The 16,726-nt window shown below is 40.6% G+C and overlaps 2 protein-coding genes across 13 annotated transcripts in view; one reads left to right on the top strand and one right to left on the bottom strand.

Annotated features, from left to right (window-relative positions):
- Positions 1-16,715, bottom strand: part of CDH8 (cadherin 8) — a 350,895-nt gene extending 334,180 nt beyond the window's left edge. The window contains exon 1 of one of the 7 annotated variants that reach the window (XM_079118021.1): positions 12,662-16,715. Coding sequence is in view for 1 of the 7 variants with exons in the window: in XM_079118020.1 (XP_078974146.1) it covers positions 11,168-11,213 (46 nt within the window). In the remaining 6 variants the exon portion in view is untranslated. The other 6 variants (XM_079118016.1, XM_079118019.1, XM_079118022.1 and 3 more) reach the window with 6 other exon arrangements.
- The window catches only part of LOC306648174 (uncharacterized protein), a 53,442-nt gene continuing 47,916 nt past the window's right edge, over positions 11,201-16,726 (top strand). For all 6 annotated transcript variants that reach the window (XR_013760320.1, XR_013760321.1, XR_013760322.1 and 3 more), the window contains exons 1-2: positions 11,201-11,329; positions 15,288-15,385. The gene's annotated coding sequence lies outside the window, so the exon portion shown is untranslated. The remainder of the gene's footprint in view (positions 11,330-15,287; positions 15,386-16,726) is intronic.

Below are 16,726 nucleotides of genomic sequence, written 5' to 3'. Positions count from 1 at the left end.
AAAAGGGCCCCACCCTGATGAGTACACAGGGCCTCACCACAAGCGACAGGTGTTTTGGAAGTGTAAGGGAGCAGCTTTCCCTTGGGCACCAACTCAGAGAACTCTCCAGAACAATGTCTTCTTCTTTCCCTAATATTGCAGCACACCCAGGGAAATCAAGTCTTCCCTTAAGGCCCACTTCGATCCCAGGGTGGAAACACAAATTTGCAGGCTTCAGAACTGGTCCCAATGAAGAAATCCCAAAATATCTGCTTCTGTCTGAATTGCCAAACCACTTATTTACTGAAGAGACATCTGCAGAACATCCTTGGGGTGCCAGACTCTCTCCCAGTCAGACAGTGGGGAACCATACTGAAGGAGTATTGAGGTATGGCAGAGTTCTAGAAGCAGAGAGCCCTGGGACTGAATCCCAGCTCACCCTACCTGCTACCTCTGCAGTAATAGACAAGATGCTCAAGTTGCCTAAGCTTCAGTTTTCTCATCTGCAGAATGGCCATAATAATAATCCCTATCATACAAGGCAGTAGTGTGTGTGGTTCAGAACAAAGACACACAAAACAGCAAACATGTGGGAAGTTAAACTTTACCAAACTGTAATTCATGTGGTTATCCTCAGTCAGAATATGAGGGTGGTGGTGGCATGGTCTCTGCCTTGGAGAGACTTTGGTACAAAAGAGAAACAAAGAGTAGAGCTGTGTGACTTGTACAGCAAAAGTAAGCACAGTCCCGTAGTGGCAAAAGGGTTCACAGAAATCTTCCCCAAAGTGGCATGAAAGTGAGGCTGGCAAGGGGATGGCTGGGCCGTTTTACACAGATGGTTAGACATATTCTGATCACAAGTTTCTGCCTACCTGCTTCTCAGGGTAAAGAGACTTGTGCTTTTCAGATGTACCCCTTCTATGACAGGCCTACCTCACTGCTCAAAAGCCACATGTGCTGTTCTCCAATGACCTCAGTTATACAGATGGAACAAAGTGTCCTACGAGTGGCCTCCAGTGCAGTTTACATTCTAGTCCTTACAACCAGGGCTTAATTAATGACAACTGCCAGAAAAACAACAATGACAATAATATGGACCCAATAGTTTATTTTGAAGACCAAAAGAGATAATCATGGTAAAGCAGTTAGGATAGATCAGCAGGAGTACATCCTTTAAAATGTGCCAAATATCTTTCAGAACCTTGTTGTTAATGATTCTGCAATAATAAAGCCTAATTCCTATTTCAAATCATAATAGATGCTTCCTTCATGGAAACCACCAAGAGAGACTCAGGTAGAAGGTGACATGATAGAGGCCTAAACTCCAGAATCTGGCAAAAGTCATTATAGACCTGGGAACAATTTTATATAATAGCAGAGATTCACTAGCTAGAATGAATATATTACCAATGGAACATGTGTATGGCTACAAAAAGTATCCGTTGCCCCCATATCTTACAGTTAGACAAAGCTTTCAATGCCTTGAGTTGTTGTGTTCAAAACCAAGGCAGGAAATCCATTAAATGACTTGCCCAAGAAACATCTCCATTAAGGACAGAACCATTGTTTGAAGCTAGGTAAAGTCACTTCAAAATTCTCCCTTAACACAAGCCATTCTCTTATTATTTTAATTAATGATTGCACATACATTATATGTCAGTCACTGGGGATAGAAAGACAAATAGGTCAGAGCTCCTACAGACAAGAAGCAAAGAGCCTAATTTGGAAAGATAAAGAAATATATAATTGCCATATTAATGAAAACATGGTCTTGGGAGGGATAGAGGAATAAGGAGTGCTGACATCCCACTCATCTTGGCAGAACGAAAGAAGGCTTCCTGGAGGAGGCATGACATCAAGGTTGAGAAGGAATTAGCCAACTGAGGATGGGGTCAGTGTGAAAGAACGTTTCAATCTACCCATGGACAGGAAAAGGTCCATTTTAACTAATCCAGGATTTCTGAATGGATCAGTATCTGAGGCAGTTTTCAGATCATTGCTTAAAAGTTCACCCAGTCCATAGATCACTCATTCCTCCTTTTTCCCTAACGCACCAAACTCCTAATGGCTGTGATCTCTACAAAGTCCATGCCAAAGAGGTTACACTCTTCTTTGACAGTTCTTTGTGAAAAGGACATCTTTGACTTCTCCAAGTGTTTGGGGAATGACAGCATACGTCATCCCACAGAGACAGCGTGCGTCTTTCCAGTTTTCAGAAGAATGGCAGTGTCCTCTCACCAGTGCCCTATGGTCACTAGCAGAAATCTGGAGGAAAAGTTAGCCCAGTTCAGTGGAAACACTTTTCATCCACATCAGTCATTTTTAACTCACCCCTTGGCTTAGTTTTTGAAATATTCATTTAAAATTGGAAAGTCGATGTTACTTAACATAATAGAATGTAACTGTAAAATTATATGATTAATAATGAACATTTAGAAAGTTCCTTGGTTATATTAAATCCTAAAGAAGGCACACAAACATACAAGCATCTAATCTGCAAAATAACCCTGATACATGTATTATTATTATTATTAATTCTCATTACGAAGATAAGAAAACAGAATAGAGGGATTACATTCTATTTAAGGTTTTATTTTCATTAAACTGGGTACCATCAAAGCTTGAGATTGTCTATTTACTAAAAAGAAAGATCAACAACAGTTAGAGGCAGACTGATAAACATTTAACAAGTGACTATCTAAAGGAAAAAAAAAAACAAATCCCTGATTTGTAGTGTTTCTGACTTCCACTCAGACCACTTTCAAACTTCCAATGTGACCTCTAACCTGTTCTAACAGTTAATGAAAATTTGACCTTCAACTCTGAGAAACCCAGTAAAGAGGTGATTCTAGCACAACCCTAGTGGGGTCATCTCAAATATGTACACAAATCACACGGAAATCTTGGTAAAATACAGATTTGGATCCAGTCTACTTCAGGCCATGCCTGAGAGTCTGTATTTCTAATAATCCCTCCTGCAATACTGAATTGAGGGCCACCCTTTGAGAATCAAATAGTTTTAAAGAAGATCATCTCCCAGCTCACACTTCCTTAATGTTATCTGAAGGATTCAATGGTGTTAAAGGAGAACCACTTCCTCGTCAGTGTCATTTAATGCCATACACAGGCACTACTTAGCCATCCGTGTGCACACGGGATTAAACACATACACCTGACCTGCCTAGTCTAAACTAGGGTGGATGAGAATATGGTGATTTTGTATGATGGCATGATGCTTTCTCCATTCCCTACCCTTTTATTTTATGTGTGACACTAGGAAAGTTGTCCAGTTAACTGGTGCTCCATGTGCACATGCATGCAATCATGGAGCAGCGAGATTCAGCCTTCAATGGATCTTACACTTGGAGAGAAGTAACAGGATTCTACTGTCACATCAAGAATCATACTATTTATATGCCTGCACTTCTGTCACCAGTAGAACTAATGTCCTCTTAGGAGATCATAGAATAGCTCTCTGGGAATACTGGAGAAGCAACCAAATGTTATGTCACTGTTATCAGAATTAATAAACACTGTGACTAATAGCTGCATATACCAACTGCTTCACTCACTGCAACCAGGAAAAAATTAAGCAAGGTTGTAAAGCCTGAGTAAAAAAAAAATCAATTTATTTTTACATTTTCCAACCACAATATCTATGTCTGGCCAAGCAATCCACTTTATTATAATGCTATGGCATTGATTTACACCCACATAGTGATGCGATGAGATTTTAGTCCCTCTGGAATTCTTACACATAAGAGTTTTTAGAAATCCTGGAGAAAAAAGATAGATCCCCTTAGATAAAAGACCTGTAACCTTATTTTTCATTCATATTCACACTTTAGAGATAGTTCTAATTACAGCCTGACTCTCACTCTGCTGACCCTAACCCTTTTTTAAGGTGAACTCAGTCAATTCTCAGATGTGTTAAATCATTATGTAAAGGCATGTGTTACACCATGAATTTTATAAACAACATGGATTGAAGTTCCAAATGATAAGTTACACAGTGATAAGTGAAGTTTAAAATAAAAAGAGGCTTTTAAAGATACTTTGGGATTCAATCCAGCAGATTACTGGGTTGACAGGAAATTATGCTTTCATTATCACTGGATTTAGTGGCCACAATATTTCATGGAAGCACAATGACACACAGGACCAGAGAATTTCTATTAAAAATGTTTCTGACCTTGAATTTAGAGCCATTAGCAGCCTACTTCAAACAGGTAAATGCACATTGAATTTGAAGCGGTGTTATTTCAAGAATATAGGGGATGGGATTTAATGTGTGACCTGGTGCAATTCACATCCAGCCCTGGGTGACTGAAGCTGAACAGGTAAGGAGACCTTCTGGATTTTAGAGAGGAATGACATTTGCCTGTTTCCAAATATAAATAACAAAAAGGATTTTATTTTCCAGGGCCTTCAGAAATCCATGACCAGCGGCTAGGGATGCAGCTCAGCCATAGAGTATTTGTCAAGCATGCACTGGTCCCTGGGTCTAATCTCCAGGACTGAAAAAAAAAAAAAAAAAAAAAAAAAAGTATTCCCTAACTAGGTTCCCTTAGTAAAAACAGGAGAAAATTCTTAAGTATTTTATATACACATACAAATGTATTTGCTTATTATTTATTATTATTATTATTATTATTATTTATTCCTAACCTCTGCTACAAGCTTTCTGGTCATCTTTCTTTGGTTTCAGACCACATACATACCCAGATATTAATCTGTCCAGAAGCGTATCATTTCCTTATTTTACCATCCAGAGTAATACTTGACAAGTAGACGTTTTCCTATTATTGTCATGCTACTCTTTTTTGCTTGAAGATTTGTCTTTCTCAAGTTTTATAACTGCTGGTTGCATCAGCAAAAATAAATAAAAATAAATAAATAAATGCCTTCTCCTCCTCCTTCTTTAAGATGGAGTCAGAAATTGATTCTTCAGATAAGATCTTTTCTGTTATAGATATACCAGAACAGGGGAACTAAACTTGGGACAAAAACAAGAAAATCAGAATAACAGTCACTCTCTACTGTTACTGGACCAGATCTTTATTTTTAAAACTTTGTTAGATTCATAAGCTTAGTTATGATATTGAGGATGAATCTATTCTAGACTCTCTTAAGATATAACTATATTGAGATTGTCCTGAAGATGATAAATGTATGTCCAATACCTCTGTTTCCAATTACACGGTGGTGCCAGAAAGTCATTTCTGACATCTAAGTTGAATCTTCTCTTCCTTTGCCATCTTTAAATTATACCTTCACCATTTAATATCCAAAGACTCAATGTGTGAAAGCAATTTGTGTTGACTTTTTAAATCATAGTAACCAATCAGAACTGATCTTCCTTTTCAGGCCTCATAATACTGTAGGGAGTTCCATGAGACAGTTGTTCAGGGCACTGATTTTAAAATCAAATAGAAGTAATTTGAATCACAGCTCCATCATGCATCAAATAAATGGTCTTTTTGAATTCATCAAATGATACCAGATAAGGAAACTGATGCTTTGTATTTCACACTACCTACTTGAAAATTGAGGAAGAAATTAAATAAGGTATGCAAAACTCTGTTATCAATAGAGCAATCATGGTTATTTTACTGAGTGTTTCTAGTGCTTAACAAAAAATAGTGACTAATTTTTAAAAATTACTTTATTTCAATCTCTTGCTGTGTACATCAAGAGAAAAATTCCAGTTTTCTATGTAATAAATAACTTTTTTCCAGCTTTTGATTTAAAAAAAAAAATGGTGTCAACAAAAATGGGTACAAATGAAATGGTATTTTATAAGTAGCTCTCCATATCCAAGGCTAACACACAATTAATGTAATGACTTTAAATAGTTTCATTAGGCCTCTAAAGCCAGTCATTTTTCTTTTTCCTTAAAAGAAAGGGTATTTTTCCTTTTTTCCATCACTGTTTTCTGCTGAGAGAGCAAAGTGCAAGCACTGCCTGTATATGTCCAAGCTACTCACTTTCAATCAAACTTAATTGATTTGTCATTTAATTGAATGTCATGTGTCATTTTAAAAACATGGCCTGCTACTTTTCTACAAGAAAAATTCCACTGCATTTCATTATCATCTACCTTCTTGTGAGAATGTTGCAAATGGAGAAACCCAACCAAGCCCAATATGAGGCAAGTGATATCTATGCACTACTTGCAGCAGAACTTTCTTATTGATGCTAATAAGAGATTGGGTTCAGGTAGTGTCTCCTTCCAAAAACATTCAACAAACTTTCTCTATTTGTTTTAAGAAACTTTAGCTTCACCGATGATAGTTAAAAATTAGAAGCTTTCCCTTCTTACTTAAAATGTGTGGAAATGGTTAAAAGCAGTTATATCATATAACCAGAGAGGTACAGAGCCTATTGCACTGATATTGAAACGCAGCCAAGTATTCCAGTATAACAAGTCAAGATTCTGCCAATTAGATTACGCTGGAGAGCAACCACACTTTCAAGTGCACCTTACTGTCGTTCTTTCATGTTTCAAAGACTATATAGCTTAAATCCACCCACTGATACTGTTAACATGAACACAGATGATGGATAGGTCAACAGACACACAGATAACAAGCAATCATTGGACAAAAATAATATTGGGTTAATATCCAGAATATACAGTGCACGAAAATTAAGGGAACTGGCTACACAAATTCTAAGACAAGTGTACTATTATGAGCTACTATATTTTACTGAAACTGAAAGCCATAACAAAGGCAAGTAATTTTTACTGCTTTAATCAAATAAGTATGATTTGTTTTTCATTTTACTTAGCATTGCTCTTTTGAAGATGGGAAGAGTTACACATAATGTTAAATCCTATTTGTTCAACTCAAACAGCTTGACAAATAGACAAAGAGCGGAATGTGCCTTTGTAGATTTTATATCAACTTTTGGAAATAAGATTGTCCATATAAAAATGGATATCATTCCCTTATGGTACTTATCTCTTCTTCCCTGTCTACTTACTCTGGGTCATTTATGTCACATCAGAAATTGAATAATCGTATTCTATGCATATTGTATCTAGAAAGAAATGAGACACAAAAAATATTGTCCTCAGTGCTAACAGAACATAAATATACTACCACCTTTTCACTTAATGATGTACATAAAACAGATTAAGGAGGGTTGGGTACGTGACAGTAGTAGAGAGCCTGCCTAGCATGCATAAGGCTCTGGGTTTGATTCCCAGCACCACAAAAATTAATTAACTAATTAATTTTAAAAATAAAAGGATTAAGGATATTTTATTTAACATTCTTTTTAAACATATTGCACATGCTTAACTATTTCAACATGTCTAAAATACCAATAAACACATCCACAGAAGCATCTTCTACTGGCATATTTTTTCCCGTGGGTGCATGTAAGGGCCAGGTATCCTGCTGATTAAAATCAATACTGAGGAGTATGGAATCAATAAAGAGGAATATGCCTTAAAAGACACCCAGACTGTAATTCATATGAGTTTATCATGAACTGTTCTACTCAAACACAGAAAAATATGCTAAAGAGAGAAAGAGAGGAGGCAGGATGAAGCTAAGGAAAGAAAGAGGAAGGAAGTTCCTTCTTGGTTAATATTTTACACATTCTGACCAAGGAAAAAGTGCAGACATTGAGTTACCCACATAGTACTTCCACAATTAGACCATTTTTCCCAATAAAATATCACTCTGCATCACATAGTGTTTAACAGCATTCCAGGATGCCAGGTTAGTCTTAGAGGCAATCTCATTCTTACCAAGCTGAATTACATCATATTTTTTATATTCCCCTGTCATTTAAAAAATGATTGTGAAGGGAGAAAAAATATGCTTTGTGGAACATGGATAAAATTGATTTTAAAAAATGAGAAAAGCTGTGTCTAAAAATAAACTTAGGAGGATTCATGAAATTTTTGTAGAGAAAATTGTAGTACCTAATCCCCATATTGGACTTTGGATAAGATTGCATTCTCTCCCTCCCAGTTATGGAAAGTAACTTAGCAAAGGTGGTGGAGGGGTATCATCTTTGCTAATTTGTTAGTGCATCAAATAAATATTTACTGGTCACTAACTCTGTACTTGGACTTAGACCAAATCCTTCTGGCATTTGCAGTTGTCTTGCAGGTGGTGGAGTGGGGAACTGGAAAGGAAAGGGTTTGAACGTTATGAATACAGGTGTTATGGTTTTATGATACTTTCCAAACAGATATACAAAATCACTTCTAAATATTTCTATTTACCAATGGAACTTTGAAAAAAAGAGATGTTTAAAGAAGGTGTGTGATGCTTATGATAGGGAATAGAACATGACATTTAAAACTAGGAAAATAAAAGCTTGGGATATGAGAGAAAAGGAAACAGTACTGTACTGGCCTCTCTGCTGTACCATGAGGTGGCAATGGAGATTTAGTTAGCAGCAACATATGGGAGAAGCAGCTAAATGGCAGCCCTTGAACTTATTTCTTTTCTGACCTTTTGAAGTTGCCAGGTTCAACTAATTTTCTTCTCATGGTTACATCTGAAGTGAGTTCCAGAGGCAGGAACCAACAATTCAGCAGAAATAGATTGAGCATCCTAACTTTCTGTGAGAATAAGAGGAGAAAGACTAACAGTCCTTTGGTTAATTAAGCCTTAGGAAATCAGATGCTGGTCTTTTACCATCAAAATTTGTTCAGTTTCATAACAGTACACTTATGGGTTTCTGGGGAGCAATTCCCAGCACCACAGATAACATATCTTTAAAGACTAATCAATACACAAATCTGAGTAGGCAGGAGGGCAAGTCAAGTTATCAAAGGCAGATGAAATGGCAAAGGAAATATCACAAAATTCTCATATTTGAACTAATAAAGAGTTAGTTGAGCATATTTTCAAGAAGTAAGCTGGGTATGCATTTGTGTATATATATTTGTGGGTGTGTATAACATATAACAGATATCAACAATAATCTGTGTTGGTTAATGTCTACAGCCTCTAAAAGATGTATATTATACTCAAATTAGGGGTTTTCTCCTATTAAAAAGGAAAGTTAGCCCGTTACTGATTGCCAACAGTGCTGACTGCAAACTGTAAAAAGCAAACTGTATCGTATTCTCTGCTTCACTGAATGACTTTGAAATAATAGAATTATTGAAACTAATATTTGCAGCCACGCTGAACACAATATTTTCATAAGAAAGTCTTGGGACCTTTAAATTGCACCTGTAATTGAAAGGTCACTCCGATTCTACTTGTCCTTTGATTTGTCAAACAGAAAACTTTTCTGACGGACCAGAGAAGGTAGTTGGAGATATAAATTGAGTGTCAATTTATCCATTGAAAGCTTTTGGTTTTGCATTGAAAACTTGTTCAAATTGGAATGTTGATAAAGTTGTGAAGTGTGGCACCTTGCGTAGAAAAATGAAGATTGTTTTTCTTTAAAACATTAATTTACTTGTATTGTTTTCTAAACAGTTGTTGAGTGTGGACTCTAAACTTTCAGCTGTGTATGCTCCTTCTCCCCATTAGTAAACAAGGACAAGAATCTGGAAAGAAAACCCAGAGGTACAATTTCTTGAATATAATCATTATATCCTTAGTCTTTAAAGTGTCCTTGCTTTGCTCCAACAATCTGATCCTCCAAGTTAAAAGGAGTATCAGACCTTAAATATCTGCATATTTTCAGGAAATGTTACCTGAGGAGAACATTCACAGACCTGTCTTTACAAATGCCCTCTCAAGTGGTCTACTCCATTCTGCTGAGCAGATTTTATGGGGTATTTGTTTGTCCTGTTTTGTTTATTGACGTGGGTCAAGCTACCAGTGGCACCTTAAAATGTGATCTCATTGCTAATTTGAGGAGTTGTAATAGATGAATGCTGTCTTGAGCACAGTTTTATAAAATAGTCAAAGTAATTTTCTAAGGTAAGACTTCCTTCACTTCAGAGTTTATATGTGTACAGTTAGTAAGCGGAGCTGCTTCCAGGGAGGGCTGCTCCAAAATGATTTGTTCTTTAGCCACATTCACACAGCTTCAAGAACTCAAGATATGCATCCGGGACAACAGAAATGTAGCCAAGAAATGTTACAGAGTCTTGAGTGCAGAGATTTACCCATCTGGAGTCTTGTGGGCTAGAGGAGATTATAAATTATAAAGCAGAAGCATTGATTTTAATAGTAATAATAATTAGAAACATAAGATCCAATTTGCAGGGAGGAAAGATTAAAAAGTTTGAATGACAGCATTATAACACAAATTTCAGAAGTCATTAGCCAGTGTCTCTAAAATAGCTGGCCTATTTATGACAGCAGATACCCTGACGCTGGTTTGGGCGGCATACTGAACAGAGTAAGGAGGATGAACTGCCATTAACAGTCCAGAATGAAGCAGTCCCTGGGGTTACTGGAAAGGCGCCTCTGTTTTCAGGAGGAATTATCCTCAACTCCTAACCCTCTTCGGAGTTCAGAAAAAAATATATATATACATATATGTATATATATATATATATATATATCAAATATGATTTAAAATCCTGCAAGTACTTCAGCATGAAATGACTATACGACAAGGAGCTTCAAATCTGCTAAGGCAGAATTACAGAATATTATTATCGGTATTATTATTTAATAAGGGGGAAAGCCTAGAGTTTCTTCCAACCACAGAGCTCAGAGAAGTGGAAAACATGTCTGGACGTGATGATTATGGAGAGCTCTTTTTAAGGAAAAAAAAAATGTAACCCTCAAAAAACATCCTTCAGAGGTTTCAGTACTCTATAACTAGAAGAAATCTCTCTTTCTCTGTCTCTGTCTCTCTCTCAGACACACACTCACTCCAGAGGAAATCTCTGTAAAACTGGACACAACTGATGAAAGGCACCAGCCAGGGAGAGATTTCAGTGGTGTTTAGCATGAACGACAGGGCTCATTTTGCATGCAGTGAAGTACAGCAGCGAGGCTGAATGGATGGAAAATCCCACTCTCAAATCTTACATAAATATCTCTTTCCCACATATAGTTTTCCAGTTGAAAAGCTCCTATAATGAAACCGGAGGTGACAACCCAGAACAGATTTTTAACCATTGAGATGGCTGTCAGCCTTGTTATAAAGAAGACGTGCGCTTCAAAACGGCCCCAACCAACCTCGGTCCCTCTTCCTATCTGCTTGGCGAAGGTGCCCGATGGGAGAGGGCACAGCTCTCACATACCTTCTCCGGAGTCCCCTCCTTCCCATTGCCAGCCCACAAATACCATGAAGACCGGTGACAGAAAACAGCCGGCTGATCTGATTAGCAGCTCTGGCGCGCTAAGGGATTGTCGGATCGTGCCCCCTGAAGAGGAAACTCTTGTGGAATCTTCAGGAAACGGTGGTAAAGTTGAAAGGGCCTTTTCTCTCTCCTGCTTGCCACCTTATAAGCTCTATCCTTTAACTGGAGCTGAAGTGAGCAGCTGCCAGCCTGATTTTCCATTACGGACTAATGTTGTGCGTTTGCAACAATAAACAATTAATGTTGTTTGATTTCTTACATTTAGCAACCCAAGCAAACAGCTGCCATCTCCGCTCGCGGAGGCAAACGGCTGGTCCTTGACGTGCCGCGGCTCGGTGCCTGCGGGGAGGGTCAATGACCAGGAAACTTTGAGGCTTCTGCCAGTTTGAACGCGGGGAGGCTTTGGTCTTGGGGAGGGAAAATGCGGAGGAAATTGTGGATACCTGTTGGCATCAGCGTTGGCGGCGGCACGTTTTCGCTGTTTCCCAGCCCTGGCTGGAGCAAGCAGAACGGGAGTAGATCCCTTATGAACCTGTTACGCGCTGGCAGAACCAAGCAAGAGCCCTCTTTTCCTCCTGTCCTGCGAGGGGCGCGGCCCGCCCCCCTAGGGTTCTCGGATGAAGTGCCACTAGATGACAGAAAACGCAGCTCTGGGCTCTGTGAGATGTAGGAGAGGGGCTACGGAGGAGTCCCCTGCTCACGGGCCTCTGAGAGCGCATGATCGCCGGCCAGGAGATAGGGGGAAAACCTGGGGTCCTGCCTGGGTGCGGGGCAGCGTCTTGTCTAGGGCAGAACCGCAAGGCGGCTCCGGAGCCCAGGAGCCCGGTAAGTTTGCAGCCGGCCCCGCGACCCCCAGGCTAGAGCAGCCACTTGTGGGAAAGCCTCGCGCTGGGGCATTCACAGCTGAGCCGTGCCCCTCAGCCCCATTGCGGGGGTCGCCCTCCCTCGCCTTGGAGACGGGGAAGTGCAGAAAACCAGAGAGAGGGCCCCTTGAGCCCCTCAGCCTCCTTTCCCCTCGGGTTCGCACCTCCCAACGCCAGTCGGCGGGTGCTTCCCATTCACCGCACGGACCCCGCAGTGAAGGCGCGCGGCTGCAGCGGCGCCTGCCTGTGTCAGAAGGCGGCGAAATCGCCAGGGGACCGCAAGGAGGGAGACCGCCAGGAAAACTGGAGGGGCACAGCCTGGAGCGTGTTATTCAGGATCTGCTGTCAGAGCAGTTTGCAAAAACCATCAGGCAAAAACCCTTAGGCGTCTCCGTCAGCCATGGGTATCGCGAAGAGACGTAGCTTAGCCAGTGCCGGTGCTAGCAACCAGCATCCACCATCTGGGGGAAAGGAGGTGCGCAAGGTGTCCGAAGGGGTACGGGAATTCCTAAAAGAAGGGATCCCTATGGTTCTTCGGGTATGAAGGAATACGTAGTGGGGGAGTACTTACTCTTCTGGTGCTTCGAGCTGGTGAATTTCAAGCTTCCGGGTTCACAAATGGCTGGAGGGGCTTGGGGTTCGCTCCCGAGGGCGGCCAGTGCTGACCGGTCCCAGTGCACTGGGCAGGCGCCTCCAGATTCCGTTCATGCCTCTGGGAGCTGCGGAGCTTGTTGCGGAGACGCGGGGCAGGCGCGCTGGGCTCCGGGTGTCCGCAGCCCAAAGTGCAGCTGGCGGGTTGACGCTACCGTCTATGCACAAACCGGTGGTGGCGGAGGAGCTTCGAGGAGGCAGGGAGATTCCAAATAAAATCCACTAATTCTGGGCTGAGCGCTCCGGCGTGCGAGCCCGCCTGCCTGCCAAATGTAACTGTGAAGTGATGTGGAAAAGTGAGCCGGGTGCCTCCCCTGACGGATCTCATTGGGCAGAGCGCAGAGGCAGGTCTACCACTTGGAAATTCGTGTAAGCAGCCCCCCACCCCGCCCCCTCCCTGCCTTCCCCAGCGCTCTCGCGCGCTTGCTCTCGGCTCTCTTTCTGCCTACCAAGTGGGCGCACAACTTTTCGCTCCTCGCTGGCGAGCACGCCCCGCGCGTCTCCGCCGCCAGAACCACCGGGTGGAGGTGCGCCCTTCCATACTGTGCGCGCAGCCCGCCGAGGGCCAAGCTGTTGGATAAGAGGGCTGGCAGATGAGAAAAGAATGCGGAGGAGGTACCCGCGAGCTTGCTCTCTCCAGGTCTCACCTGAGCTCAGAGGCTAGCGTTACCGTGAGAAGAATCTCAGGGACCCACAGCCGTTTTCCGTGGGAAGAAGAGGATGCGACAAGGAAAATGGATGCGTGTGGGCAGTTTATTCTGAGGGTCTCTTGCTTACAGAATAGCATATTTGTAAGACCACTGCCTACTACTCAGACGCTACTGGTTTAGTAGTGATGTGTCATGGTCCCGGGGTGGGGCGCATTTTTGATGTCTTGGCTCTTGTACTCCTTTGGGAAGAAGGATGAGGAACAGCAGAGGGGCAGCCAGGAGGGATACCCAGTGAGTGCAAAGAACAGGACTTGCTCTGGAAATAAGGGAGGGATTGCCAAGTCTCCTCAGGGCGCGCTGACCTGATCTCCTCTCAGGTCCCATTCTTGCAGCTCCCCTGCCTCCACCAAGAGATGCACTGTTGGTGGCCCCTTCAATTGCTCTGAGAGACTCCACCACGTCTCCAGAAATGGCCACCCAAGTGTAGAGCCAGTGTAAGAGGAAGGGGTCATGAATCAGGAGGTCCAGATTTCTTTTCATTACTGATGTTAATACGTAGAAATATTCAATTGTTCAATGACAAAAATTATAGAAATTAATACAAATTTGTCCTTACCTCAAAAAAAAAAAAAAAAAAAAAAAAAAAAGGAAAGAAAGAGAGAAAAAGAAAACCCTCTTCCTCAGGAGAACCTGTATTAGTCCATTCCCTGCGCACAGGTGAGCTCTGAGGATGAATTTTTACCATTTGGGGAGGTAGTTGAAGCAGAAGGGGAAAAGGGTGCAGAGAATCAGATACACATCTGTGGAGCTTATCCTGTCTGACGTGAATTATTGAGGAGTGAGCCGAATGGAAAAATAGGCACAATACCCTTATAATATTTATGCAAATTTGACTCTGTGCTGCATCTCACTTCTCATTGTTAAATGTGGAAAAGAATATTGAGTGTAAGTCAGATAACTGTTTGTTTCCCATGCTAGCTCTCATGGATAAGAAACAGTGACTTATTGTGTGTGGGGGTTGGAGGAGGAGAACCAGGAGGTATTTTCCCCCCAAGCAGTCATTAAGTACTTTTTTTTTTTTTTTTTTTCTTAGAATGTGTCTGCTTACAGGGTATTCTGAAATTGGCTAATTCTGTCTTGGGGGGAAAAAAAAAAACAGCAGCCAAGACTCAATCAAATTATAACTGATGTTAGACCAGACAGTCCCAAGTGGACAAAGAAATAGATCACATCTTAGGTTGCGCTTAATTTTTAGACATTCATTTTCACTTTCAACAAATGGTCTGAACCTTTCCTTGGGGTACCTTCTTACATCTATGAGAACTAAAGAAAAGGTCATATGTTACTGAAGGCTGGGGATTGTCACAGGTAACAAACTCATTTCAAAAGAAAGCCAGAGTGCTAGAGAAATATCCTCAAATCTCATTTTCTTTAAGAAAAAAAAAAAAGAAAGAAAGAAAGAAAAAGAAAGCTGCTGACAAAATGAAGAGTGTCAGAATCCAGTGGCTTTGGGTACCTAGGTTATGATGAGTTTATTTTGACTCTCCCTATCTGTATTTACTGTAGGAGCAGTTAAGTACATTGTCTTCCTTGGCTTTTGGCTCTCTCAAATTTAAGGTAACCCTTTCCACATCTGCTAATCTCTGCTTGAAGCATTGCAGTAGGAATTTCCTGAAGAATTCTTCAGAGAGGTCTGGGTGATTAAGAAGTGTGAAAGAGGATTAGAATAATGTTAAGAAGTCCTACAAGGATCTTTCTAAAATAATCTGGGATGCTGAAAGACAAGGCATTTGTTTCTTTAACAATTCCACCCACTCTTAATAGGATGCAGTGTAATGCCACAATGGTAAGAGCCTACCCCCTTAAGAAAGTGTTTTCTTTTCAACATCCTCCTAGGGTTACGGCCTTCCAACTGGAAGAAGATTGTGCTACATAGGCTTTTTAGAAAGGCTACTGAAACTGCATGTGTTGTGAAGCATTGCAGAAGAGTAAGGGTGAGGACTAATCTGATAGGGCAAGAATGTCATTAGAAGGAGAGGAGAGGGGAGAGGAATGATTGCATTCAGAATAACCTTGGATCTGATGCAAAAAGTGGGATGAGACAGGATGTCTCCAGTCTGGATGGATCTCTGCATCAGGCAGACAGTTTTGCAGGAGTCTACTGTGGTTGAGAGTGGATGAGATGGGGAGAGACTCCAGGTAATAAGAGAGCATTTTCTTTCTCACCATGGCTGGAGGCATAACTTTGACTAAGGGAGACTAAGGTCAGTAAGTTGGAGGGTGGAGAGGGGAAATTCAGCTAGCTTGTACCTCTGGAAGACTGTGTCTGAGCTAGAAGCTCCACCTTCTCTAGCTGCAGCAGGAAATGGTAGGATGGAACATTATCTATTATGTGATGCATTAAACTGGAATTTTTTCCAGGCTTTATCCTTCAGCACACATTTTACGCATTTTATAACTATGGAAGACTAAAGATGATATAAAATAAAAAACATATTTACTGTGGTATGAGTACTGAGAATTTTTTTAGGCTTAATGAATGATTCTAAAATGTGGATTAACTAGTGAATTCGTGGAACATCTTCCTGAATGTATCAGTTGGGACTAGGAGTATGAATTCATAAAGAAAGGCGATTCACAATTTGAGAACTGCCTAGAGTATTATCATTTAAAATAGAAACCCCAAGAATTTGAAGTATGAAAAAGGCCAAAACATAAATACAACACCAAGGAATTTGTAATATTTTATAGAAATGCAGAGACCTTTTCCCACATTTCATTAGGCTGAAGAAATCTGAAACTATGATCTTTATTTGGAGTGAGAGGGTGAGAAATAAATAATAACTGACATTGGACATAAGAAAATTCACATTTTGTTTTGAATTTCGATATTGGAGCACAAGTCATAAGAACGAAAAAATTAAGAATGCATTTCTGAGAAGTTTGCAACTATTTAAGTAAGTTGAAGATGACTCTTTTTTTCCCTTAAGTTTATGAGTCTTTTGAACCAGCTTCATACTAAAATCACTAGAAGATATGATTCTCGAATTGAGTGAATGTGAACAATTACAGGGATTTTATTTTATTTTAGTTTTTAAGTTGCTGGTTCTCAATCTGTGATTCCTGGACTGGTTTCTGCCTCAACATCTTCTGAAGATTTGTTAGAAATGCAAATTTTAGGCCCTTCATCTCGGTGGTATTCAGCAATTTGGGTTTTAACAAATGCTCCAGGGAATTATGTTGCTTGCTAAAGGAACCACCGCCTTAGGCAATTTCCTTCTCCTGTGATATGAGTAAAGATGAGGAGGAAGAAAAAATAAAAGCGATATTTGGTA

Source organism: Sciurus vulgaris, assembly GCF_902686455.1.
Source record: "Sciurus vulgaris genome assembly, chromosome: 17".
NCBI classification, from domain to species: Eukaryota; Metazoa; Chordata; class Mammalia; order Rodentia; family Sciuridae; genus Sciurus; species Sciurus vulgaris.
The sequence above is the reverse complement of the archived record's forward strand: the minus strand, read 5'-3'. Positions and strand labels throughout refer to the sequence as shown.